Here is a 25,444-nt window from a genome sequence, read left to right as displayed (position 1 = left end):
GCCTATGTTTTCCTCTAGGAGTTTTATCGTATCTGGTCTTACAATTTTATAGTGTCTGGTCTTTTATGGTCTTTAATGCATTTTCAGTTTATTTTTTTATATGGTATTAGAGAATGTTCTTTTCTTCTTTTCTTTGTTTTTTCAGCCACACCACACAGGCGGCATGTGGAACTTCCCCAGCCAGAGATCAAACCCATGCCCCCTACAGTGGAAGCATGGAGTCTTAACCCCTGGACCACCAGGGAAGTCCCAGGAGAATGTTTTAATTTCATTATTTTACATGGAGCTGTCAGGTTTCCCCAGCACCACTTATTGAAGAGACTGTCTTTTCTCCATTGTATATTTTTGCCTCCTTTGTTGTAGATTAATTGACCATAAGTGCAGGGGTTTATTTCTGGGCTTTCTATCCTGTTCCATTGATCTATATGTCTGTTTTTGTGCCAGTACCATACAGTTTTGATTAATGTAGCTTTATAGTATAGTGTGAAGTCAGAGAATATGATTCTTCCAGCTCCATTCTTCTTTCTCAAGATTGTCTTGGCTATTCAGGGTCTTTTGTGTTTCCATACAAATTTTAAAAAATTTTTTGGTTCTAGTTCTGTGAAAAATACCATGGGTAATTTGATAGGGATTGCATTGAATCTAGATTGCCTTGGGTAGTATGGTCATTTTAACAATATTGTTTCTTCCAATTCAAGAACATGTTATATCTGTCCATCTGTTTGTGTCATCTTCCATTTCTTTCATCAGTGTCTTATAGTTTTCTGAGTACAGGTTTTGTTTCCTTAGGTAGGTTTATTCCTAGATATTTTATTCTTTTTGATGAAATGGTAAATGGAATTGTTTCCTTAATTTCTCTTTCTGATGTTTCCTTGTTAGTGTATAGAAATGCAACAGATTTCTGTATATTAATTTTGTATCCTGCAACTTTACTGAATTCATTGATGAGCTCTAGTAGTTTTCTGGTGGTATCTTTAGGATTTTCAATGTATAGTCATTGCAAACAGTGAAGTTTCACTTCTTCCTTTCCAGTTTGGATTCCTTTTATTTGTTTTGCTTCTCTGATTGCTGTGGCTGGGAATTCCAAAACAATATTGAATAAAAGTGGGAAAGAGGGGCATCCTTATCTTGTTCCTGATCTTAGAGGGAATGCTTTTAGATTTGCACCATTGAGTATGATGTTTGCTGTGGGTTTGTCATGTATGGCCTTTATTATGCTGAGGTATGTTCCCTCTACGCCCACATTCTGGAGAGTTTTATCATAAATGGATGTTGAATTTTATCAAAAGCTTTTTCTGCATCTATTGAGATGATCATATGGTTTTTATTCTTCAGTTTGTTAATGTGTTGTATCACATTGATTGATTTGCAGATATTGAAAAAATCCTTCCATCCCTGGGATAAATCCCAATTATATATGTGTGGCAAAATTTCAAGAGTAACTATGAAAGAGTAGAAATAGAGTATATGGTTTCCAAGAGAGCAGGGAAACAAAACAGAATAAAGAAAAAATGAACAAAACTTTAATCAAAGGGACCAAAAAATCACCCCATAGGAAACAAGGTAGATGAATACACTGTTGCTGTCCAGCTGAATACTAGTTATTGTAGCTTGTCCCAATGGCACTGGCTGCTGCATACTCCCAGTGGCATTACTGTTACCCTGGGAAGATGGATGTTTCTTCTATCAGAGAGATTTGCTCCTGATTCAGAGTCAAAGATGAGTGTGCCTGATTGGTTGATCCTGACCTGGCCACAGTGAGACTGACCTTTTCAGCATTTGTGGGGGGAGCCAGGCTCTATCTGCCACCAAGACCCCAATATTAGGGGTTGCCCCAAATCAGAGGAAGGCCAAAGAAATAACAATGTTGATATGGATATAAAATATTAAGTCAACTCTTCTTAGTTCAACCTATATTTATTCAGTTCCTGATTTGGAAGACAGTCTACTAACACATGAATCTCTTCCTGTTCCTATTCCACCCCAGCCAGGTATACTGCAGTACAATTCTGACACTAACCCCCTGGAGTACACACAAATTTCACAGATTAAGGGCAAAGTTCTCCACAAGACTGCCCCCGCTTCAGACACCAGCTGCATTTCAGGGGTCCTCAGGTCACCTGTGCTTTGGGAAAATTCAGGAATTTTCATGACCCCCACAGTTTTGATAATTTGCTAGAATGACACACAGAGCTCAGAAAAGCACTAAACTTACAATTTTTTAAAATAAAGGATACATATGGGTTGAATGCTGGATGGGTCCCAAATGCAGAAGTTTCATGCCCTCTCCCCATGGAGTCAGGGCGCATCACCCTTCTGGCACATCAATGCATTCATCAACCAGGAAGCGCCATGGAACCTCCACATGCAGAGTTTTTATTGGAGCTTCATTGTGTAGGCAAGGTTGGTTAAATCACTGGCCATGTGATTGAACTCAGTCTCCAGTCTACTTCCCTCCCTGAAGGTCAGGCAGCTGAAAGTCCCCACCCTCTAGTCATGTGGCTGGCTTTTCTGGTGACCAGATCCCATCCTGCAGCTTTCAAGGGACCACCATGAGGCACCCCAGCAGCATAACAAAGATACTCCTGTTGCTCTGGAAATTCCAAGAATTTTGAAGCTCTCTGCCTGGAACTGGAGACAAAGACCAGATATACTCTTTCTCATATCACAGTTCCCTAGAGGGGTTCCTGTGTAGGGAGAGGAAATGGGTCATGAATAAGATAATTATAACCCAGAGCAGATTCTGAGAAGTGCTACATTATGAGACTCTGAAGAGGAAAAGATTAATTTCATTCTGGAGAACGTATGAGAGAAAGGAACCTAAAGCAAAGTGAGAAAAAGCTGCACCCCTGGGAGGTCACTGGGAAGGCCATCTGGAAGCAGCAGTGAAGGACAGGGTAAAGGCAAGAGGGAATAAATTCTCTAAACCACCATGCGCTGGGTGCTCCAGACACTTCATGCAGAGTGGCTTGCTGAATTCTTCCTACAGTCCAAAGAGGTTGATACCCATTTTGCAGGTGAGGAAATGGGTGCTCAGAGGTTGGCTATCTGGCCTGGGGACATGTGCCATGAAATGGCCATGCCTAGATTCCAGTCTCAGGTGGTCCTGCTGAGTGAAGTCCAGGTTCAGCCCACTTGCCTCGCTCTTCCCCTGGGGGAAATTAACACGTGGTTCAGAAGAAGAGGACCTCTTCCAGCACAAGAATGGCTTTTAGGGAATTCCCTGGCTGTCCAGTGGTTAGGACTTGGTGCTTTCACTGCCGGGGCCCAGGTTCAATCCCTGGTTGGGAAACAGATCCTGCAAGCCGTGTGGCATGGCCAAAAAAGAAAAAAAGGAATGGCTTTTAAACTTCTTAGAACTCAAGAAATATCAAGACCCACTACCCAGTGACCCAGGGGTGAGCAAAGTGAGGCTATTCACCCAAATGCCTCAGCCCTACATCCACGTCATCATGGCTGGCTTTCTGTCATGAGTTCATCTTTACCGTCTTTGAAGCTCTCCCGCCAGTGCCTGAGACACAGACAAGATGATCTGCTGCTTGGTCTTCTTGCTCACAATGTGACCAGAACAGAAACCTTCTTACCAGCTGATGAGGAAGCAAACCCAAGCCCAGCTTCAGTGCCCTCTGCCACCCATTTGCCTTCTCCACGGGTCCCTGCTATCCATCTCTAGCTTCTTTTTTCTCCTTCTTTCTGGTGTTGTGCTCCAGGGCAGAGGCACTGGCAGTCTCTTTAAAGGCTACTTCACTCTCAGTCCTCAGACCAGGCTCTCTTCCTGCACCATCTATGGTTATTCAGTGACCTCCACTAATGTGTGTGTAGACTCCGCTCAGTGTTAGACCTTCTGATCCTGGTTTGGGACCTCCCTGGGAGTATCCACTGAAAGTGCCAGCATATGGCCAACAGAGCATCCGTTGTAAGGCTAATCATCTAAGTGGGGTATTAAGACAAAGGTCCAAGCTAGTCCAGATATATACATTGGACCCATTATACAGATATAGAAACAGGCTTAGATGGAGTAAATAATGCACAAGAGGGCACACAGCTCCCAGAGTCAGTATAAGCAGCACACTGTCTGTGGGGACCAGCATCAACATACCCCCATCCCCACAGAGGGCCTGGCCTGAAGCAAGCCTTCCAGTGGCTATGTGTTGACTGGATATGTGAATGATTGTCATTCTTTTCTATCCTCCTGCATCCTCCCACTGGAAGTCAACCTTGTGAATACCAACGTCTCATGAGTACCTACTCCATGCCAGGCATTGTAAGTGGGGATGTATGAAATGATAGAGAGGGAAAAGAGTGCAGTTCTACACTCAACAGCATTTCACCTCTGAGATTATTTCACCTCTAAATAATAACTTGAATGCGTTTTTGTTGTGGTTGCTCTTAAATGGAAGATTGTTTTAAAAGAAGGAAAATACAGAAAAATAATATAAATGCTGAAAGTTCCCAATGAACAAAGGCATCTCCTATAAACTCCCAGAAGGGTGACTTAATGCTGTTTACCAACAGCATGTACCAAAGACTTTAACACTAGGCTGGCCTGTGCTGGGCACCCTGCCCTCCCCAGTCGTAAGCCTCATCCCCTGACTGATGCAATAGCTGAGCATTATCTCCTGGTTTCTGAACACTTTCATTTTGGAGCCAGTACCACCTCATATTCTTTCAAAAGAAATTATGTCCTGAACTCTTTTAGAAGCGCCTGAGCCTGGAAAGGCAGCAAATAAAACAAGGGTTTTGTAAAACACACCCTGGGTCAGTTGGGCTAGGATATTATATAACTGCACTTAAAATAAACCCAGCCTGGGGGGCCAAGAGATCAGAGCTCTTGCCAGATTTGATCAACTTGATATGCAGAATAGCTTCTCTATACTCCAGAGATGAGGTGGCTTTGTGCCTTTCTTACATGTTACTTTAAAAAAGCATAATAATAAAGAACAAAAGGCAGTGAATCAGAAGAGAAAAAGAAGCACCAAGCTGAAGAATGCTTTAGAATGAAGGATGAGTTGTGCAGACCACACTCAGGGACAGGCAGGTAACTGCTTGCCTTTCCAAGTAGAAGTAAATTGTTTCTTTTGATTCTGCTTTATTTTCTTTCCTAAAATCCCATGATAAAACTTTTTCCAACCTAGGGGAAAACGGACCATATGTATGACAGACAGTTTTGGACATTTTTCCAATCTGGCCCGCAGTGGGGTTTGTTTTGTTTTCTTGATTAATACAGGAAGATCTGGGATAAAAGTCACCAGCATGAGGATACAAGGAGACCCCAACATCTCCCTGTAATGTGCAGGGACCTCGCCTGTGATAGCAACCAGCTCAGTGCCAATCATTTCCAGGGCAACCACTTGGATGGGTTGTGTGGAATTTGACCTCGAAGGCTGGATAACCCCAACTCACTTGAACCCTTTTTCATGATTTCTTACACCTTATTTCTTTAATCCGGTGACTGTGTAGTGTGAACCCATCTTATGAGTTGGAAGAGAAGTAGCCATATTACTGTCCCCAGTTCATGCTGGCCCCTGTACAGCCTGAAGTAAGACTGTCCTTGTATCCTCATTTTGAAATGGCACAAGGATATGGAGAATATGTGAGCCCATGATGAAGAGCCTGGCCCTGGGCAGAAGGCTTGCTTCCATAGCAGTGGGAGCCCACACAAGCAGCCTGGCCGCAGGGCCCCCCCCCCCCCCCCCCCCGAGGATGAAGAGGAAACCCACACCTCGGTGGAGGAAGCCCCTCCCAGTCCGTGCTCATGAGGAATGTCTGCTGTAGCTTCACAGCCCTCCCTGTAAACCGTGCTTTTATTAAGCACTCAGGCAAATGCATTTAGTCTGCTTATCTGGAGGAAAACCTGACATTTACAGACAAGTGAGTCAAATGTTTACTTCTCATTATACCCTAAATCCATCCCCACATTGACAGGACGACAAATCAGAAAAAGCAGAGTAAGATCTTTTAAAATGACACCAGCACCTTTCCAGTGTCTTACTGGCGGTCCCCCTACCCCCACCCCTGCCCCCAGCTAACGTGGAGTCCTCAACTCCCTCCTGGTGCCAAAGTAGAGCAGACTCTCGTGTTCTGTGTGTTTGTTTGTTTGTTTGTTTTTTGCGGTACGCGGGCCTCTCACTGTTGTGGCCTCTCCCGTTGCGGAGCACAGGCTCTGGACGAGCAGGCTCAGCGGCCATGGCTCACGGGCCCAGCCGCTCCGCGGCATGTGGGATCTCCCCAGACCGGGGCACGAACCCGTGTCCCCTGCATCGGCAGGCAGACTCTCAACCACTGCGCCACCAGGGAAGCCCTGTGTTTGTTTTAAATTATGTTTTTATTTAAAAATACATTGAGATGTACAGAAAAGTTGTGAAGATAGTACAGAGAGTTCCCATATACACACTCCCCCACCACCAGTTTCCCCTATCATTAACATCTTACACATCATACATTAGTATGGTACATTTGTCACAATGAATGAACCAGTATTAATATATTATTATTAACTGAAGTCCATAGTTTATTCCGATTTCCTTAGTTTTCACCCAGCATCCTTTTCCTGTGCCAGGGTCCCCTCCAGGGTGGCACATTACACTTAGTCCTCATGTGTCCTTAGGCTCCTCTGGTCTTTGACAGTTTCTTAGAGTTTCCTTGTTTTTGGTGGCTTTGACAGTTTTGAGGAGTACTGGTCTGGTATTTTATAGACTGTCCTTCAATTGGGATCTGTCTGATGCTTTTCTCATGATTAGACAAGTAGGCTTGGGGAGGAGGAACAGAGGTCAAGTACCATTCTTATCCCCTAATATCAGGGGCACATACTGTTGACATGACTGATCACTGTTGACACTGACCTTGATCACCTGGCTGAGGGAGTCCTTCCCAGTTTCTCACTGTAAAGTTGCTTTCTCCCCCTCTTTATACTTCACTCTTTGGAAGGAGATCACTCGGTCGGTGCCGCTCACACTCAAGGAGGGAGGAATTATGCCCCCTTGAGGACAGAGTGTCTCCATAAATTGTTTGGGATGCGTCTGCGTGGAAGATTTGGCTCTTCCTGCCTCATCTGTTGATGTATTTATGTAATCATTTCTTTATGTCAGTATGGACTCATGGATAATTATTTTATACTTTGGGTTATGGCTTGCTTCCTTATCAAAGTACATCTTCTCCTGAAACCTTTCCCACCTCCTATACTATCCCTGCTTACTAACACACCTCTTCCAAGGGAAACACAAGATCCCACATTTCATTTTCCACCATTGAAAGTTAGACTAAGGTGGGCACTTTTTTAAATTAACTGCATTCCTTTTATATATAAATCTTCTTGGGACTTCCCTGGTGGCGCAGTGGTTAAGAATCTGCCTGCCAATGCAGGGGAGATGGCTTCAATCCCTGGTCCGGGAAGATCCCACATACCGCGGAGCAACTAAGCCTGTGCACTACAACGACTGAACCTGCACTCTAGAGCCCCCGTGCCACAGCTACTGAGCCCGCGTGCTGCAACTCCTGAAGCCCACGTACCTAGAGCCTATGCTCCATAACAAGAGAAGCCACTGCAATGAGAAGCCCATGCACCGCAACGAAGAGTAGTCCCCATTCGCCACAACTAGAGAAAGCCCGTGCACAGCAACGAAGACCCGGTGTAGTCAAAAAAAAAACTGCTTGTACTCCTGTCCTTATCACATCACTTATCATATTTCATTGATGGAAAGAGCCATTTCCATTTTTTTTTTTTTTTTTTTTTTTTTGTGGTACGCAGGCCTCTCACTGTTGTGGCCTCTCCCGTTGTGGAGCACAGGCTCCGGATGCACAGGCTCAGCGGCCATGGCTCACAGGCCCAGCCACTCCGCGGCATGTGGGATCTTCCTGGACCAGAGCTCGAACCCGTGTCCCCTGCATTGGCAGGTGGATTCTTTTTTTTTTTTTTAATTATTTATTTATTTATGGCTGTGTTGGGTCTTCATTTCTGTGCGAGGGCTTTCTCCAGTTGTGGCAAACGGGGTCCAGTCTTCATCGCGGTGCGCAGGCCTCTCACTATCGCGGCCTCTCTTGTTGCGGAGCACAGGCTCCAGACGCGCAGGCTCAGTAGTTGTGGCTCACGGGCCTAGTTGCTCTGCGGCATGTGGGATCTTCCCAGACCAGGGCTCGAACCTGTGTCCCCTCCATTGGCAGGCAGATTCTCAACCACTGCGCCACCAGGGAAGCCCAACCCTAAACGTTTATGCCACTAATAACAGTGCCTCCAAAATACCCAAAGCAAAAACTAATAGAACTGTAAGTCCTATTATTCCACAGTTATAGAGATTTTAATATTCCCCTTTCAATAATGGATAGAACACATAGATAGAAAAATCAGCAAAGATACAGAAGACTTAAACAAACTATCAACCAACTTGACCTAATTGACATTACAGAACTCTCCACCCCAAGCAGAATACAACTCTTAAGTGTATGTAGAACATTTACCAAGATCAACCATATCCTGAGTCATACGACAAGTCTGAATAAATTCAAAAGAATTCAAGATACACAAAGTATGTTCTCTGACTGCAGTGGATTTAAATTAGAAATCAAATACAGAAAGATATCTGAAAAATCTGCATATATTTGGAAATTAAATAATACCCTTCTAAATAAGCAGTGGATCAAAGAAAAAATCAGAAGCAATATTATAAAGTCTTTTGAAATAAGTGAAAGTGAAAACACAGCATATTAAAATTTGTGGCATATTGCTAATGCAGAACTTAGGGGGACATTTGTAGCACTGAATGACAGTATTAGAAAAGAAGAAAGGTCCCAAGTCAGTGAACTCAGTTTCCACCTTAAGAAACTGGAAAAAGAGCAAAGTAAATCCAAACCAAGGAGAAAAAATGAAATAATAAAGATCAAAGCAGAAATCAATGAGCTAGAGAACAGAAAGGTAATAATGAGAATCAAAGAAACCAAGAGCTGGTTCTTTGAGAAAATCAATAAAATTGATAAACCTCTAGCCAGAGGATCAAGAAGAGAGAGAGAGAGAGAGAGAGAGAGAGAGAGAACATAATTACTGTTAATTTTTAAATTCATTTACCACTGCCTGGCTTCTAGCCCTGGTTCCACACTCCAGCTACTCCCATCAAAGTCACTAAAGACCTCTTTTTCTTTGCCATTTTACTTGACCTCCCTGGGGTCCTAATAATCTTTATGGTAGACACAGTATTGTTATTGTTCCCATCATACAGGTAAGGAGACTGAGGCCCAAGCTGACCAGATCCTCCTTTCTTCTCCCCTTCTTGGTTCGAAAGGTTGCTGTTAGGATTTAATCAAATAAAATAATAACCTGTAAAGTTTTAGCTCAGCTCGTATCCTTACTAGTTCCTCAAAGATACATCAAATAAACACCATTTAATCACAAGCTTCCCTTTCCAAGACCGTACCCTCTTCCAAACAGCTGATATCCTCAGACCCTGGCCACCGGAAAAGTCTGTACTCACCACTGTCCCTGCCTCTTCCCTAGTTCCTGGTACAATAACCACATTTAGGTTGTTCTGGATTTGCAATACAGAATTTTTGTGGGAATAATTGCCATCCAAAATTCTTCTCTTTAGAAGAAAAGAACTTCTCAAATCCTGAGACTCCTTCAGTAGGCCAGAAGCTCAGACACTGTCACCTTTCAGATTCCCTTGCTGTCATCTCAAAGACAACTTCTAGATCTTGATGCCACAGAACTCCAGAAGGCTTTTGGATATGGAAAATGGGAGGGACTTCCCTGGTGGCGCAGTGGTTAAGAATCCGCCTGCCAGTGCAGGGGACACAGGTTCAATCCCTTGTCTGGGAAGATCCCACATGCCGAGGAGCAACTAAGCCCGTGCACCACAACTACTGAGCCTGCGCTCTAGAGCCCGTGTACCACAGCTACTGAACACACGTGCTGCAACTACTGAAGCCCATGCGCCTAGAGCCCGTGCTCCACAGCAAGAGAAGCCACTGCAGTTGGAAGCCCACACACTGCAACGAAGAGTAGCCCCCGTTCACCACAACTAGAGAAAGCCCGCGCACAGCAACAAAGACCCAATGCAGCCAAAAATAAATAAAATTTAAAAAAAAAAGAACATGGGAGACTGTTAATATCCCTACCTAGTTATTAACCCTGTCTGAAAGATGGAGATGTCAGCCTGACCTAAGTGATTTACTGTGAATTTAGTCTTTCTTCAGACTGTACTTTTTAGTCAGGTTAAAAAATATTCGTGGAAAAGAGTGATGGGGAATCAACACATATTTTTTAACTGTGGTAAAATATACATAACATATGATTTAACCATTTTAAACATACAATTCAGTGGCATTTAACACATTCACATTCTTTTTTTTTTTTTTAAAGGACATCAGCTCAGCTTTTATTTATTTATTTATTTTTGGCTGTGTTGGGTCTTCATTTCTGTGTGAGGGCTTTCTCTAGTTGCGGCAAGTGGGGGCCACTCTTCATTGCGGTGCGCGGGCCTCTCACTGTCGCAAGCCTCTCTTGTTGCAGAGCACAGGCTCCAGACGCGCAGGCTTAGTAGTAACACATTCACGTTCTTGTGCAACCATCACCACCATTCATCTCCAGAACTTTCCACCATCCCACACAGAAACTCTGTACCCATTAAACTCTAACTCCCCATTCCCTCCTCCCTGGTAATCACCATTATACTTCCTTTCTCTATGGATTTGACTATTCTAGCAACCTCATGTAAGTGGAATCATACAATATTTGTCCATCGTGTCTTGCTTATTTCACCATAAATCTTTATTTCTGCCCACATTTGCCACTGAACCTGGCCACCTTCCCTCCCCCATTACATTCTTCTCTGTATCTGTTGCTTCTCTCTTTTCTGTCCTGGTCTCCAGTTTGTCTCCAGCACCCAGCACAGGCCTAGAACTTGGCAGGGGCAATTAACATTCATGAAGGAATATCACTGTTAATGAAACTACATTCCCGAGGAAGCAAAAAAACATACATCTCACTTTTAACAATGTGCTTTGTTCTGTTTTCCAGTTACTAAGGAGCAATTACATAAGACCTCCAAAGATCACAAAGAAACACAGAAAAATAGATTGTAATTCCCCATCTAAAAAGAACCCCAAGTGTAGTGCATGTCCTCTCAGTCTTCACTGTCATGTTCTGGGTTGGGTATCTGTTGCTGCAATCAAGCCAGCCCAGAACTTAATGGCGTCAAACAACCACCATGTATTATCCTTCCTGGCTGTGTGGGTCAGCTAGGCTCAGCTGGGCAGCTCTTCTGCTGGTCTTATTTGGGTCTCTCTTGTGGTTGTAGTAGGAAGGAGGCTGGGACAGGATCACGGAGCTTGGCTTGGGTGCTAGGACAGCAGACCTTGCCACAGGAGGTCTCCCCACGGGGTAGCCTAGGGGAGAAGCTGCTAAGCCCTCTTATGGCTTAGGCCCTGAACTGGCTGAATTATGGTGGTAAAATGAGTTCAGGCCAGCTCGGGCACACTGTGGGAGGAGATGACACCAGGCTGTGAATACCAGAGGCATGCTCCACTGGGGACTGTCTTAGCTCCAGCTGCTATAACAGAATACCATAGAGTGGTGGCTTAAACAATAAATATCTATTTTTCACAGTTCTGGAGGCTGAAAGTCTGAGATCAGGGTGCCAACATGGCTGGGTTCTTCATGAGGGCCCACTTCCTGGTTATGACCTCACAGAGTCTTTCCTTGGTGCATGTATGCAGCATCCAGACAGAGTTCTCGTCTCTTCATGCCCTTATAAGGATGCTAATCCCATCGTGGTGGCCCCACCTTCATGACCTTATCTAGACCTAATTATCTCCCAAAGGCCCTATCTCTAAATACTATCACGCTGGGAATAAGGGCTTCAACATGAATTTTCGGGGGACACAAACATTCATTCCGTAACTGAAGCCACTGAAATCGAGTAGGACCCTGCTGGGCCCTCTCCAGTACAAAAGCCCCTCTATGTTCCATGTTTCTGGTTTGTAGAAAAAGGCTTTCATCTCCTAGGCCTTCCCAGAGTTCCAAAGAGCAGATTCAAGCAGTTACTAATTAGGAAAGTGAGGGAATGCAGAAACATAGGAAAAGCAGTCAAGAACAAAAATTAATAATAGCTTAAACAATAGTTCAGCCATAACACAGAGTCCTAGTTCCTCCTCAAAGGGTATACGTAACAATCTGATGCAAATCTTTGTGCTGTTCTGCAGAAACTGAGACTCCCTACCCAGGTGGAGGATGGTGACTACACACTGACCACAAGCCCGTAGACCCAGATTGGCTGGAACCAGAAAGTTAATAATTAAGATTCCTGAAACACCACCCTGTTACCTCACCACCAAGCAATCAGAAGAAATTCATGCCCCCTGCACCCCTCACCCCAAATGTTGCCTTTAAAAATCCTTCCCTGAAAGCCATCAGGGAGTTTGGGTCTTTTTTTTCTTTTTTTGAAGGAATCATATAAAGATCTTGTTTATTTTTTTTAAATAAATTTATTTATTTATTTTTGGCTATGTTGAGTCTCTGTTGCTATGCATGGGCTTTCTCTATTTGTGGCAAGTGGGGGCTACTGTTTGTTGCAGTGTGCGGGCGTCTCATTGTGGTGGCTTCTCTGTTTTTTTACATTTATTTTATTATTGTTGGCTGCATTGGGTCTTCGTTGCTGCACATGGGCTTTCTCTAGTTGTGGTGGCTTCTCTTGTTGTGGAGCATGGGCTCTGGGCACACGGGCTTCAGTAGTTGTGGCTCATGGGCTCTAGAGTGCACAGGCTCAGTAGTTGTGGTGCGCAGACCTAGTTGCTCCGTGGCATGTGGGATATTCCTGGGCTGAAACCTGTGTGCCCTGCATTGGCAGGCTGATTCTTAACCATTGCACCACAAGGGAAGTCCAAGTTTGGATCTTTTGAGCATGAGCTGCCCATTCTTCTTGCTTGGCCCTGCAGTAAATGCTGTACTTCTCATCACTACAACCTCATGTCAGTACCAAACTGCCAAGTTCGGTTTGGTAACACCATCTTGGAGATATGTTACCACATATCCACATAACCCTTCTGAAGGGTTATACCAATTCCCCTTTGCAGTAGCAGTGAATGAGAGTACATGTTGCTTCATTACACACCCCAACACTAGGGTGTTATGGTTTCTAAAATCCTTGCCCGTTTGATTAGTACCACAGTGTTAATATAAATCCCATTAAACCAGCACCCTTAAATCAAGACAAAGGTCATTGAAAGGAGTGGAGAGGTATCATTAACTCAATTCCTTTGAATTTCCTGACTGGTCATTTTTTTTTAGGAACTGAAAATAACCTTCATAATAATATATTGCATCTGTATATTTGAACTTTTTTTCCCAAGATTTTTACAGATGTCAATCAAGTGCTCTGGCTTGACTAGAATTAATGACCAATATAACACACAGGCAAAAATATCTCCCACATTTGATTTTGAAAGATAAACTGAAAATGAAATTAAACACACCACTCCCTCATTTGGACAACAAAGACTCCTGCTTCTCTATTTAGTACATGCCCCACAGGGCACTTTTTTTGTCAGTCAAATATTCAAATCTAGGTGATTGGAAAATTTGTTTGATAAAATTCCAGAAGTCTAAGTAGACAGAGTTATTATTATGTTTTGTTTGGGATAATCCTGGAATCCCAGTGAAGAATGCAATCATGCAGGATTTGTGGGACAGATCATTCCATGTCATTCCACAACATCTGGAGCACACCACTCCAGTGGTGCTGGTGCTCCGTGGTGGCAAAACTGACAAGAAACGAAAAACTAAGCAAGAGAATGTCAGCAAGTCCTATGGGCCACGAAGATCATAGGGCACAGTGATGTGTTGGATGGTGACTTGGGAACTCCTCTAGCAGATGTGGGCCAGGAAGGCCTCTGAGGACGTGACATTTTGACTGGGACCTGAGTGACCAGGACCAGCCTCCCTGGGAAGTGGTTCAGGCGGAGGGAGTAGCCACTGTAAAGGCCATGGGTAGCATCACAGGACCGCGGGTATCAGAGCTGGAAGAGGCAGAGAGGAAATTGGAGGTGACAGGCTTGTACCTTGACTTTCCAGACCCAAGTTCCTTTGACTACATGCCTCTGGGTAATTAGAAACCAGACCAGCAGGAGGAATGTTCTTTTGGGCTGAGATAATTTTGGTTAATAGTTCCATCTGTAGTTCACTGGGAAAAAGTCAGATGTGCTAAATGGTTGAGGGTACATTTCCACCCAGCTGCAGAGACAGGGTAAGCTGAACAGACCTGAGGTTGAGGTCCTCTATGGCTCGTAAAGTCTGGGGGGATTGACACTCAGAGAACACTTTATTTTGTAAAACGTCTCCCTTGCAAGAAAGATCATGTGACTAATGACTGCAGTCCTCAGGTACCCAGCCCCTATCAAGAGCATGAACTGCTGATCTTATAGCCTAAACAGTACCTCCCCTCCAACACCCTTGATTTTGCTTGTTATGGATCAGGTAGCTGTTCTGGTTAAGCTTCTGCTCCTGGCTGCATAGAAGACCTGGGGCCTCCATAGGTCTGGGAGCCACAAGCAGAAGCCTGAATCTGCCCAGGCTCCCAGACGGGGACCCACTGGAGCTGAGAGCACCGTTGACAGACAATGAAAGTGTAGTGTTATTCTTGGGACAAAAACCACTGGAGATCAATTCAGAGATGAATAACATCCAACCGTGTCCCTCTGAAAAGCAAACTCCAGTGGCAATCTCTACCTACCGTCCTTTCTAACCATGTCTCTGGACATGGCAGACTCCCTATTGCTATTCCATAGCTAGGCGGGTGATTCCTTTCTGTCCTTTCTCTTCCCCACTCAGTCCTGTCCAGTCCTCTCAGGGAAAATACAGCTGATAAACTTCTAAGCTGAAGGGCAGTATCCCTGATATATAAAGAGCTTCTATAAATGAAAAAAAAAAAAGGTGACTGACCCTAAAGAAAAGTATGCCTAAGATACGGAGAGTCACTTTATAGAGAAAGGAATGCAAATGACTCTTACCCATGTGAAAATATGCCCAAACTTGCTCATAAGAGGAAAGCAAATTAAAGCCATGCTAAGATCAGATTGGCAATAGTCCAAAAGTTTGACAACTAGTGTGCAAGGCTGTGAGGCTGATGGGCACTGTCATACTTTGCTGGAGGGAGTGCAATGTGGTACAGCCCCAATGGAGAGGAATTTGGCAATCCCAGCAAGATAATATATGTGTTGCTCCAGCAATCCAGAAAATTTCTAGAAGCTCTCCCAAAGATACACTGGCAATAATAAGGAAAGACAGCTGCACAAAGATGGGGAAAGTGTATAGAAGAAGGGAGGGGTGCCTAAATATATGTCACATATTTGTTTATGGAAATTAAAAATGAAGGATAAATCATACAACTAAAAAATAGTTTCTTATGGAGGGGAAAAACAAAGGAACTAGACTTCTTTGAATAAAGCTTGTTCTGTAGATTTAACTGTGGAACCATGTAGCATATTTTACATACTAATAAAGCAACGTTAAAATTTTTAAAAAGGAATCCATAGAAATTACGTGTAAATTGAGTTAATGAGCCTAACAGTGTGTCCAGCTAGTGACACAACCACACAGAGAGGAACTATGATGAGTAGTTTTGAAACCCAGCAATTTACTAAGGACAGAAAACCAAATAGAAAACAAAAATATCTCAAACTTTTCAGTCATCATATTGTTAAAAGTGGAGTTAGTATTGTTATTCTGAGACTATTGTGTGTTGAGTGTGGGATAAAGTGAAATGTGCATTGAAGAATATTTAGCATCTCAGCCTCTGAGGCACTGTCAGTAGCTTTCCCTTAAACACTAAGAGCACTCCACATATGTTCAGACACCCTCTGTGGGGACAGTATCACCATGGAGAGCCACTGCAAGGGCTCTCAGTTTTACAGATGAGACATCAAGGCTCTTAAAAGTCTAAGTCATTTTCCCAAAGTCAAATGCCTGAGGTGGTGCCCAAGGGGCAAATCTGGAATTGAACTGCACCCACTAGACTCCAAGCCTGCTCTCCCGACTCCTACAATGAGTTGTGACCTCCAAGTTGACCCTAGTAGTACCATCTCTCCTGCCTGCCCTCTGCCTGCTCTGAGGACGTTTACTTTCCACAGGCATTTCCCACCCATGGTAGGAACAGGGCAGCACAGTGCTTGGACAAAGGAAGGACTTGAAAAATGTTGGAAAAAAATGAATGAATTAATTAATTAATGAAAACAGAGAAAATTGCCTTCTTTTCTGCTTGGAAAAAAAGCTAGTAGGAGAAAATAAAGAAGAAATGATTCTTAAGGAGAGGCCAGGGTTCAAGAGCCATTGAGATACCTCTGTGTCAGGGGATTTCCAAGACCCCCCTCAGGCTTCAAGATTCACCTGAATCAGGACTCAGAAAAGCTGTTATACTCACGGTTGCAGTGTACTGCAGCAAAAGGATCCATATTGAAATCACCAAAGGGAAAGGTGCATGGAGCAAAGACCAGGAGAGACCAGGTACAAGCTTCCAAGTGTCCTCTTCCAGGGGAGTTGCATGGATACATGTAACTCTCCCAGCAATGCCATGTGACAGCAGGTGTGAAGTGTTGTCAACCTGGGAAGCTCATCTGAGCTTTGGTGTCCAGGGTTTTTATTGGGGTCAGTCACTTAGGTATGCAGTGCCTGCCTGCCTGACCTCGGCTACTCAGACTCCAGAGCAAAAACAGGCATCCACCATAAATCACACTGTTGGCATAAACTCTAATCAAACTAGCACAATGTGACCCAAGGCCACAGGCATACAAAACTGTTCTAATCAAGCAGAACATCCCAAGGGCTCAGAGCTCTTTCTCCCAGGAGCCAGCCAAGGGCCAGTCCTGAAGACAGGTGTTTCTTGGAAATGTGCAGAGTTTGAGCAGCCACAGACTCCTGGGTTAACCCTTTCCTGCCCAACCTCCTAAGCAGAAGTGAGAGGTGTGCAGGCCCACCCACCCCTTGTCCTCCAATACTTCCTACATCAGCACCTTCTTGAGGATCCAAAATCATTTCCAAAATGGGGTTTGCAAGTTGATCCATTGGAAGACAGGATGAAAATATCAGGATTTCCATTTCTATGGTTTTTAAAAGAAAATTGTGATTAAAATCACATAAAATTTACCATCTCAACCATTTTTAGGTGTACATTTCTGTAGTGTTAAGTATATTCACGTTGTTGTGCAGCAGATATTCAGAACTTTTCATCTTGCAAAACTAAAACTCTGTATCTGTTGAACAACAACTCCCCATTTCCCCCTCCCCCAAACCCCTGATGACTATTATTCTACTTTCTGTCTCTATGAATTTGACCACTTTAGATCCGTCATATAGGTGGAATCATACAGTATTTGTCTTTTTGTGACTGGCTTATTTCACTTAGCATAGAATGTCTTCCAGGCTCATCTATATTGTAGCATGTGCCAGAATTTTCTTCCTTTTAAGGCTGAATAATATTTCATTGATTGTATAGATCACATTTTGTTTATTCATCCATCAGTGGACATTTGGGTTGCTTCCATCTCTTGGCTATTGTGAATAATGTTGCAATGAACATGAATGTGCAAATATCTCTTTGAGCTCTTGCTTTCAATTCTTTTGGATATGTACCCAGACATAGGATTGCTAGATCACATGATGATTCTATTTTTAATATTTTGAGGAGTGTCCATACTGTTTTCCATAGCAGCTGCACCATTTTACATTCCCACCAACAGTGCACAAGGGTTGCAGTTTCTCCATATCTTTTCCAACACTTGCTATCTTTTTTTTTTTTTCATAGTGACCATCCTAATGGGTGTGAATCTCTATGTTTTTAGTCTATAAAACTAAATTTCATAGCTGGACCAAAGCTGACCTAGCTTTGTACATCTGCAGGTCCTTGGACAGGCTTGGTTTCCTGAGAGAAGAGGGAACGTGTCACCCTTGGAGCAAGGGACACCATGGTGATAGGCCCTCCATCTTTGAATAATTTTTATTTTATTACAGAGTATTTCAGCCCAGTTAATGGGTTTCAGAATTATATTATCCAGTTTTAATTAAACTAAACCTCAAATTATGATCAAGCAATCCTTACAAAAATGATCTTCAAAAACCCCACAGATATAACCTGATGCAAACCTGAACAAACATGTGAAAACAGCCAAGTGACCCTCTTCCTAACCTCATCTGAGTTCTCTCCCAGACACATTTTGATGTAAAAACAAGAACAATCTAATAAGAAATTGGCCAAAAAAGGGGAAGAATTAAGAAAACCACCGAAAATATATACATCCACCTATTAACAGTGAAGCCCACATGCAGTGTGTATCATGCCTTAAGACATGAAGACATCAGCTAATGATAGTGTGTGTGTGTGTGTGTGTGTGTGTGTGTGTGTGTGTGTGCACGTGCATGCCCACATGCATGTGTGCACACTAAAATCCTTTATCAATAGGGGCATACAATCAAAAATATTTGGAGACAACTGCTCTAGTTAGAGGATTAGGAATTACGGGGTCACTGTTTTTCATACTGGATTTTTCAGGCAAGAGACCCACTAGTTTGGAGGAATAACCAAAAGATATTGGGCGCAGGCTGGGACAGTCATCACATATAGAGAACAGAACTTGGCTTTGTTAAGGAAAGGAGAGTGACCTGGGAACTCTCCCAAGCCTTAAACAGTTGACCCCAATGTTGTGGTAACATCTCCTTTGTGACTACTCCCTGGAACTCCTCCCTTCTTTTAAACTTATCCTCGGTTTTGTCATCTGTAAAATGGTGACATCATCGGGGGGCTGGGGTGAGGTGCTGGGCATAGTGCCTGCACACAGCGAGGATGCTCCAGGGGCAGCTAGTCTGATTACTGGACTCTTTGTTAAGCTTTCAGAGCCAGAAAAATATTACATACAAAAATATTCCATTGTGAAAATGTTATGACGAGTATGGAAAGAAATAGGAATCTCCCCTAATTCTCCCCTTACGGGATGACCATTTTCAGTATGTTTCCATTTCCATAAATGGCTGCAGGAAACAGTCTGAGATCCTGATTTTTAAACTTACTTCTTTGCATGGGTTTTCCTATGTCAATAAATTCTTTGTAAAATCATTTCGAATGGCTACATTATGCTCCACCAGTGGCTGTCCTATACTTAGTATGCTAGGCCTCCTGTCACCTCTATAGGCTTCTTCCTGTGCCTGGTGAGCCCCTCCCCAGCTCTGGCCTTAGTTTCTCTCTCCCCGTAGCGCCTCCAGCCTGATGGGGTCGGAGGGAGCCCAGGCCTGGGTCTCAGCACCCAGTGGTTCCCAGGTCCCTTCCAGCCCTGCAGGTCAAGAAGAAGTAGCTGTCATTTCCTCTTCCATGGTCAGCCCCCGGACATGCACACACAGGCACTCCTAGACCCTTAGCCAGAGCCTATTACAGAGGCTGCACGCAGGAGTGCCTAGTCCGATGACTGATGGATAAGTGAACGAGAGAAGAATGGAAGGAAGAGGGAAGGAGGGAGAGAGGGAGGGAGGAAGGGCAGAAGGAAGGAAGGAAGGGAGGGAGGGAGGGTGTTTGCACATACCTCCAAGCTCCCACTATTCCTTTCCCTGGAACACTCTTTTAATCCTCCAAGTGCCAGTCAGAGCCCCCTCTGTGCAGCCCTCTTAGGCTGCAACTCCATGTGCACAGCCTTGCTTGACCTTCACAGCAACCCTTGAGAGGGAGGTCCTGTTATTACTATGTTTTGCAGATCAAGAAACTGAGGCTCAGCAAGTTTTAATAATTTGCCCAAACCCACGCAGTAGGGAGAGGAAAAAGCGGGGTCTGGGCTCCTTCCTAATGCCCTAGTCAGGGGTCCTCACCCTCAGGCTTCCGCAGCTGGGGGCGGCCAAACACAGCCCTTGGAACCGGAACCAGGACTCTTGTGATCACGTCCCGTTCCTGGTCTGCGTCTCCTCTGAGAACGTGACCCTCCAGGACACACCAACCCCTAGCAGAGGACTGCATTGCAAGCACTTGGGGAGTTTTTCTTGAATGCCTGAGTGAAGAAATGCTTTCCTGTTTCCTGGTATTAGCCCCAGACTCTCATTTGATAAGGGAAGAATCAGATTTTGGAAAAACAGCAACCGCTTTGGAACACCAGTTGGTGCCACAGTCTCGGTGGATTTTAAAAAAATTCCGAGAGCAACTGGTGTCTTTTCTCCTTCTTTCGGTTCCCTTTGTTAAACTGCCATGTGTTCCTGGTGACCAGATCTCGGATGACATGGAGGCAAGAAGAAGTGGGAGAAAGGCAGCAGGCAGGACTCTCTGATTCCTGAGGACCTTTGTGACTGGTGGGGTTCAGGCTTTTTGCAGGATTATGGGCCTGGCATGGGCACTCAGCTCCCTGCAGAGCCTGGTGGTTCCTGTGGCTAGAACAGTACCCTGGATTCCACTTTGGTAACAGTTATACCAGGCTTTGTCCCTGCCCCCTTGAGCACAAAACACTCTGCAGTTCTAGCTGAGAAAGTGTGCCAGTCTGGAAAGCACAAATCCCTGGCTCTCTCTGGTCTGCACAGAACGGATACTCTCTTTGCTAAAACAACCAACCCTCCTTGGCAGAAAGGGTGGTGGCAGCCAGTGGCCTGCCGACTGCTTTTGCAGAATGTTCTACTCACTGCTTCTGACAGGCCCAAGCTCATCAAATTCTAATAAATATCACTTTCAATAAATCCCTCTTAAACGACTTCCTCAAATTAATATGGATTAATTATAAGCATCAATCCCTCATATAAAGTCCCGATTGTGCCAGATGCTGTGCTGGGCACTTTTTGTGAATCATTTAACATTTGTGAAAATCCCTCTGGCTTTTCATTATGCCCATTTCACAGACGAGAAAACTGAGATGCACCAAGCCTAAATAACATGCCCAAGTTTGCCCAGCAAAAGGTAGCAGAGCCAGATCTCAAACCTTTGTCTTTCTGACTCCAAAGCCCATGCCTTTCCCTGCATCACTATAGTTGGGGTCTCACTTTGCATGTGCACCCTTCTGCCCTGTTCCCTCCTCATTCCAGGCTTAGGCTGCTGATGACCACCAGCTTGGCCTATTTTTTGTAAAATGCTATTGTCTGCCATGGGTCACAGTGTAGATGGCCCAGGACACCAAGTGTGTGTCTGTGAGACAGACAGAGAGAGAGAGAGAGAGAGCGGGAGAACACAGGCTTGAGGGAGCAGAATGTCCACATAAGTCAGTGCCTGGAGACTCTTTCCATGATTGCAGGTTGGAAGGAGTTCCTCAATATCCCAAATCAGATTCTGACTTCAGTCCCACGTTGGCTGTGTCACTTTCAAGAGTTATAATGAGTTGGATGGATGAACTGGCATGTATCTGAAACTCAACCAGGCCAAATCTCATTACCAACTGGAAGCTCACCTGTATTAGTCAGGTTGGGCTGCTATAACAAAATACCATAGGCTGAGTGGCTTAAACAACACACATGTATTTCTCACAGTTCTGGAGGCTGGGAAGTCCAAGATCAAGGTGCCCGCAGATTTGGTTCCTGGTGAGAACTTTCTTTCTGGCTTGCAGATGACTGCCTTCTGGTTATGTCCTCCCTCACATTGCAGAGATAGAAAGGCTCTGGTCTCTCTTCCTCTTCTTATAAGGGCCCTAATCTCATCATGGGAGCCTCACCCTCATGACCTCATCTAAACCTAATTACCTCCCAAAGACTTCATCTCCAAACACCATCACATTGGGGGTTAGGGTTTCAACATATGCATTTGGAGGGGAGAAGGCATATTTTCAGTCCATAGCTCCCTCTCCCAACACCAGTACAGCTTACCACACATACTGGTGACCTCAGGATGGCTGCAGACTTCCCGTAGCCATCCAGGCAGCTTGGCCAATGCCCTGGGAGACCTGTAGCCAGTGGAGGTGCAGTTACCCTCCTGTCTGCCCTCTGTCCTCAGTGGCAGATGTCTATTGGCTCCAATTGTTCCTCCCCTTGCTCAAAGTACTCCAGGGGAATCAGCAGGCCCCAGGACTTCCAGCCCCACAGTGTGGGCGACAGTGGTCACCTCTTTCCAGGGGAGGCTGACTGTCCCTTAGCAGAGTCCCTAGAGCTGGTGACAGGGCAGATCTCCCTAGCTGCCAGCTCTCCCTGTAGGGACAACTGGGAGGGAAAGAGGAAGAGGGAAACATTCTAGTTAGGGAGAGAAAATATGCCAGGAAGATACTGGAGAATAATTCCATGGTAATACTTGAACAAGTTCAAGTTTATACTGGTCCACAATCCCTTATCTGCAATTCTGACATCCAAAGATTTCTAAATATTAAAAGTTTTCCTTAATCTATTTGATGGCAAAACGTGACCTGAGCTGATGTGAGGCAATGTGTGACATCTGTATTTATTCCACCTAGAGTGCCTATTCCTATTTCCTGCACTGAAATGTCAAGGTGGCTGGTTGTGGAGTGCAGCCCTAGACCAGGAGTTCCACTAGAACCCAACAGTGGAGGGATTCTAATGTCAGCTTCTAGTCAAGGCTGTTTGAGCATCAGATTAGAGGCTTGAAAGGAAACAGCTGATAAGCCGAAGCAGGGCCTTTCAGTCTCCTGGGCATTGTCTTTCAGATAAGTAAAATACACAGAGGTGTCAAGTCCAATGTCAAATGCACTCCATTCCATGCCTATAGCTCTATAAAGGCCACAGAGAACTACAGTTTGGCTTCCCTGCACTTTCTACTTTGGCAAGAGTAATGCCATCAACCTTCTGGAAAGCACCGCCTTATAGAGTGTAATGGGTGAAGTGTTCTTATAAAGCGGGGAATCTGGACACAAAAACAAGCATGCACAAACGGGAGGTGATGTGAAGACTGCAGTTATGCTGCCACAAGCCAAGGACTATTGGGGGCTACCAGAAGCTGGAAGAGGCAAGGTAGGATCCTTCTCCTACCAGGTACAGAGGGAGGATGACCCTGCTGACACCTTGATTTTGGACTTCTGTCCTGCAAGACTCTGAGATGATAAATTCCTGTTCTAAGCTCCCTGTGCCTCTGCAGCTCCCTCTGCCCGGCACACTCTTCTCCATCTTCTTCATCCGGCTCACCCCCATCTGTCCCCTAGAACTCCTCTGCATCCCCTCTGTGAACTACTTCCTAACCTGCAGACTGGGTCAGGCATGCCTCTAGGGTACGTGCACCTTGACAGAAGCAGCTCTGTGGGGTCTTGTGCATAGGGCAGGAACCATGGCCCCCCTGTTGGTCCCTTGCCACTCCTTGAGGGCAGGGTCCAGGCCCACAGAAGGCCCTGAGAATGGACTGGATGACCCCGATGTTGGCTTTTCAGGAACTCCCCTTGGCCCTCCATAAGGAAAGGTGAGTCCACCTGTTTCTTTCTGCAGGAACTCTCCAAGCTGGGTCTGGGGCGTGACATGGAGGTGGAGCTGCAGATTCTTCAACTGCCAGTGGATTACAGAGAGGTGAAGCAGAGGGTCACCAGAATCTGGGAGGATCTTCAACCGCAAGTAAATGACAGCTGGGGAGGCAGCTGGGCTGGGGGACAGAGGGCTGATTATGTGGTGGAGACCCAGAACCTGTGAACCCCAGGACGCTGTTTCTAGAGGTTGATGGCTGAAGTGTACCCTGCCCCCTCATCCCACCAGTAAGGGCCCAGATGATTTCATAAGGGTCTATTTGTAAAAGTTTAAGATGAAAGACAGAGTAGATCTTGGAATAAGACTCTGGAGAGAGAGAAGGAGGAAAAGAAATGGAAGCTTTATTCCCAGCCCGGACCCAAAGGTAGTTTCCACCTAACAGAGAGGCCCTCGGGTTAGGTCCCAGCCAGGCCCTTGCAGGGCAGGTGGGTTGTGAGGTGGGCTGAGAGGCAAGGACCTCTTGGACCTAGGAGAGCAGTTTGAGGGCAGCCCCCACTGGGAGACGGGAGAGTGGCCCACCTGGGGAGGCCTATCTTCATCACTCCCAGCCTATCTTACCACAACAGAGTTACTATATAGGAAGCTGGTACAAATATCCCCCAAATACGACGACCAGATAATATTAATAAAACACAGACCACCAAACCATTAAGACAACACCCCAAATATTTTGATAAAACAATCAGCTATTTTTTCAAAGAGGAAAAATAATCAGCTCAAAAAATTCTAACAATATTTTATTAGACTGTTACTAACTTCCTTTATTAAAGAGTTTCATAAAAGAGATGGACGCCTCCACAGAAAGGCTTCTCCTGGGACACGCTTAGATACCAGCTGGATCCCCCAGGGAAAAAGGAATACACTACCCTGTAAAAATATTTTAAAATATAAAAGATGCCACATGGGTTTCTATCCAGCTGTTTTTCATTCCAGCACATTCATCAGGGGAAGCAGGCAGGGGATGGGGGTGATGCTGGCACATTTGGGATGTTGAGGTGTCTTGCACCCCAGAGCTCTCCCTCTGTGTGGTCTGGGGGGCAGAGCAGACCTCAGTTTCCCTAATCTCCTGCCGCCACGTGTGTTCACACAGCTCGTTGTGCATGTGGGCGTGGACCCCACCGCCAAGGCCATCTTTCTGGAACAGTGCGGCAAGAACTGGGGCTACGGGGATGCCGACATCCGAGGCTTCCACCCTGAGCGTGGCATGTGCCTTCCAGATGGCCCGGAAGTGATCGCTTCGGGAGTCAGCATGAGGGCCGTCAGCAGGCGCGCGGTGGTCGAGGGCGTGGAGGTGGCCTTTTCCCGAGACGCAGGCAGGTGCGTTTTGTTCCTGGGCACGTAGGGGAGGAGGAAGGGCTGAAGTGGCCTCTGACCAGCCTTTCTCCCGGGATGTACCATCCTGTGCCATCCAGCTGGGTGCTTGGTGGCGGGGAACAGCCCAGTCACCCTGCACACTGGCCCATTGCTCACTCACGCCCAGGCCTGGTTCCGAGTCCCCCTCCCACTCACCGGCCTGGTGGCTGGCAGAGGAGAAGTGGTAGGATGGAGATGTTGAGCGCCACTAACATTTTATGGATGTTTTATTTTTATTTATTGCTGGCAAAGTTGTGAATTAACTTCTGGTTTAGCCCAGATGAAGATTAATTTACCTTTTTTTCTCCAGACTCTGACCCCCTAGGAGATAGTTACTCCTCCCTGCAAAGAATGAATGAACAAATTGGTACCAAATTAAGTCCTATGAACCCTGCTCAGGTCCTAGCCTGGCCTCTGAGTGTTCTTTTTCCCTTTGGGTTCGAGCTTTATTCAGTGGCCAAAGAATGGTGAAGTGGGAACTAAGTTCACAGATCAACTTCTCACCCACCTGGTGAGAGAGATTTAATTTTAAAGATAAAGACAAAGGGAGGCAGAGTGAGGCTAATGATGGGTAGGCATATGCGTTAGTCTGCCTGGGAAGGGGCAGGGCTTTTTTGAGGGAGTGAGGTGCCACCCCCTTTTTATCCTTTTTATGGTCCTTAATCGCTGGTCCTGGACACCAGTAGGTGTGTCTTATTAAGCATATTAAGCTAG

At 45.2% G+C, this 25,444-nt stretch overlaps 1 protein-coding gene across 1 annotated transcript in view; it reads left to right on the top strand.

Moving 5' to 3' along the window:
* PGPEP1L (pyroglutamyl-peptidase I like) overlaps window positions 1-25,444 on the top strand; it is a 47,690-nt gene that overhangs the window by 11,703 nt on the left and 10,543 nt on the right. The window contains exons 3-4 of the mRNA XM_082837896.1: window positions 23,345-23,467; window positions 24,468-24,694. Coding sequence (XP_082694022.1) covers window positions 23,345-23,467; window positions 24,468-24,694 — 350 coding nt within the window. The remainder of the gene's footprint in view (window positions 1-23,344; window positions 23,468-24,467; window positions 24,695-25,444) is intronic.

This window comes from Leucopleurus acutus (genome assembly GCF_964270905.1).
Source record: "Leucopleurus acutus genome assembly, chromosome: 1".
NCBI classification, from domain to species: Eukaryota; Metazoa; Chordata; class Mammalia; order Artiodactyla; family Delphinidae; genus Leucopleurus; species Leucopleurus acutus.
Note: the sequence above shows the minus strand (reverse complement) of the source record. Positions and strands in the feature narration are given on the sequence as shown.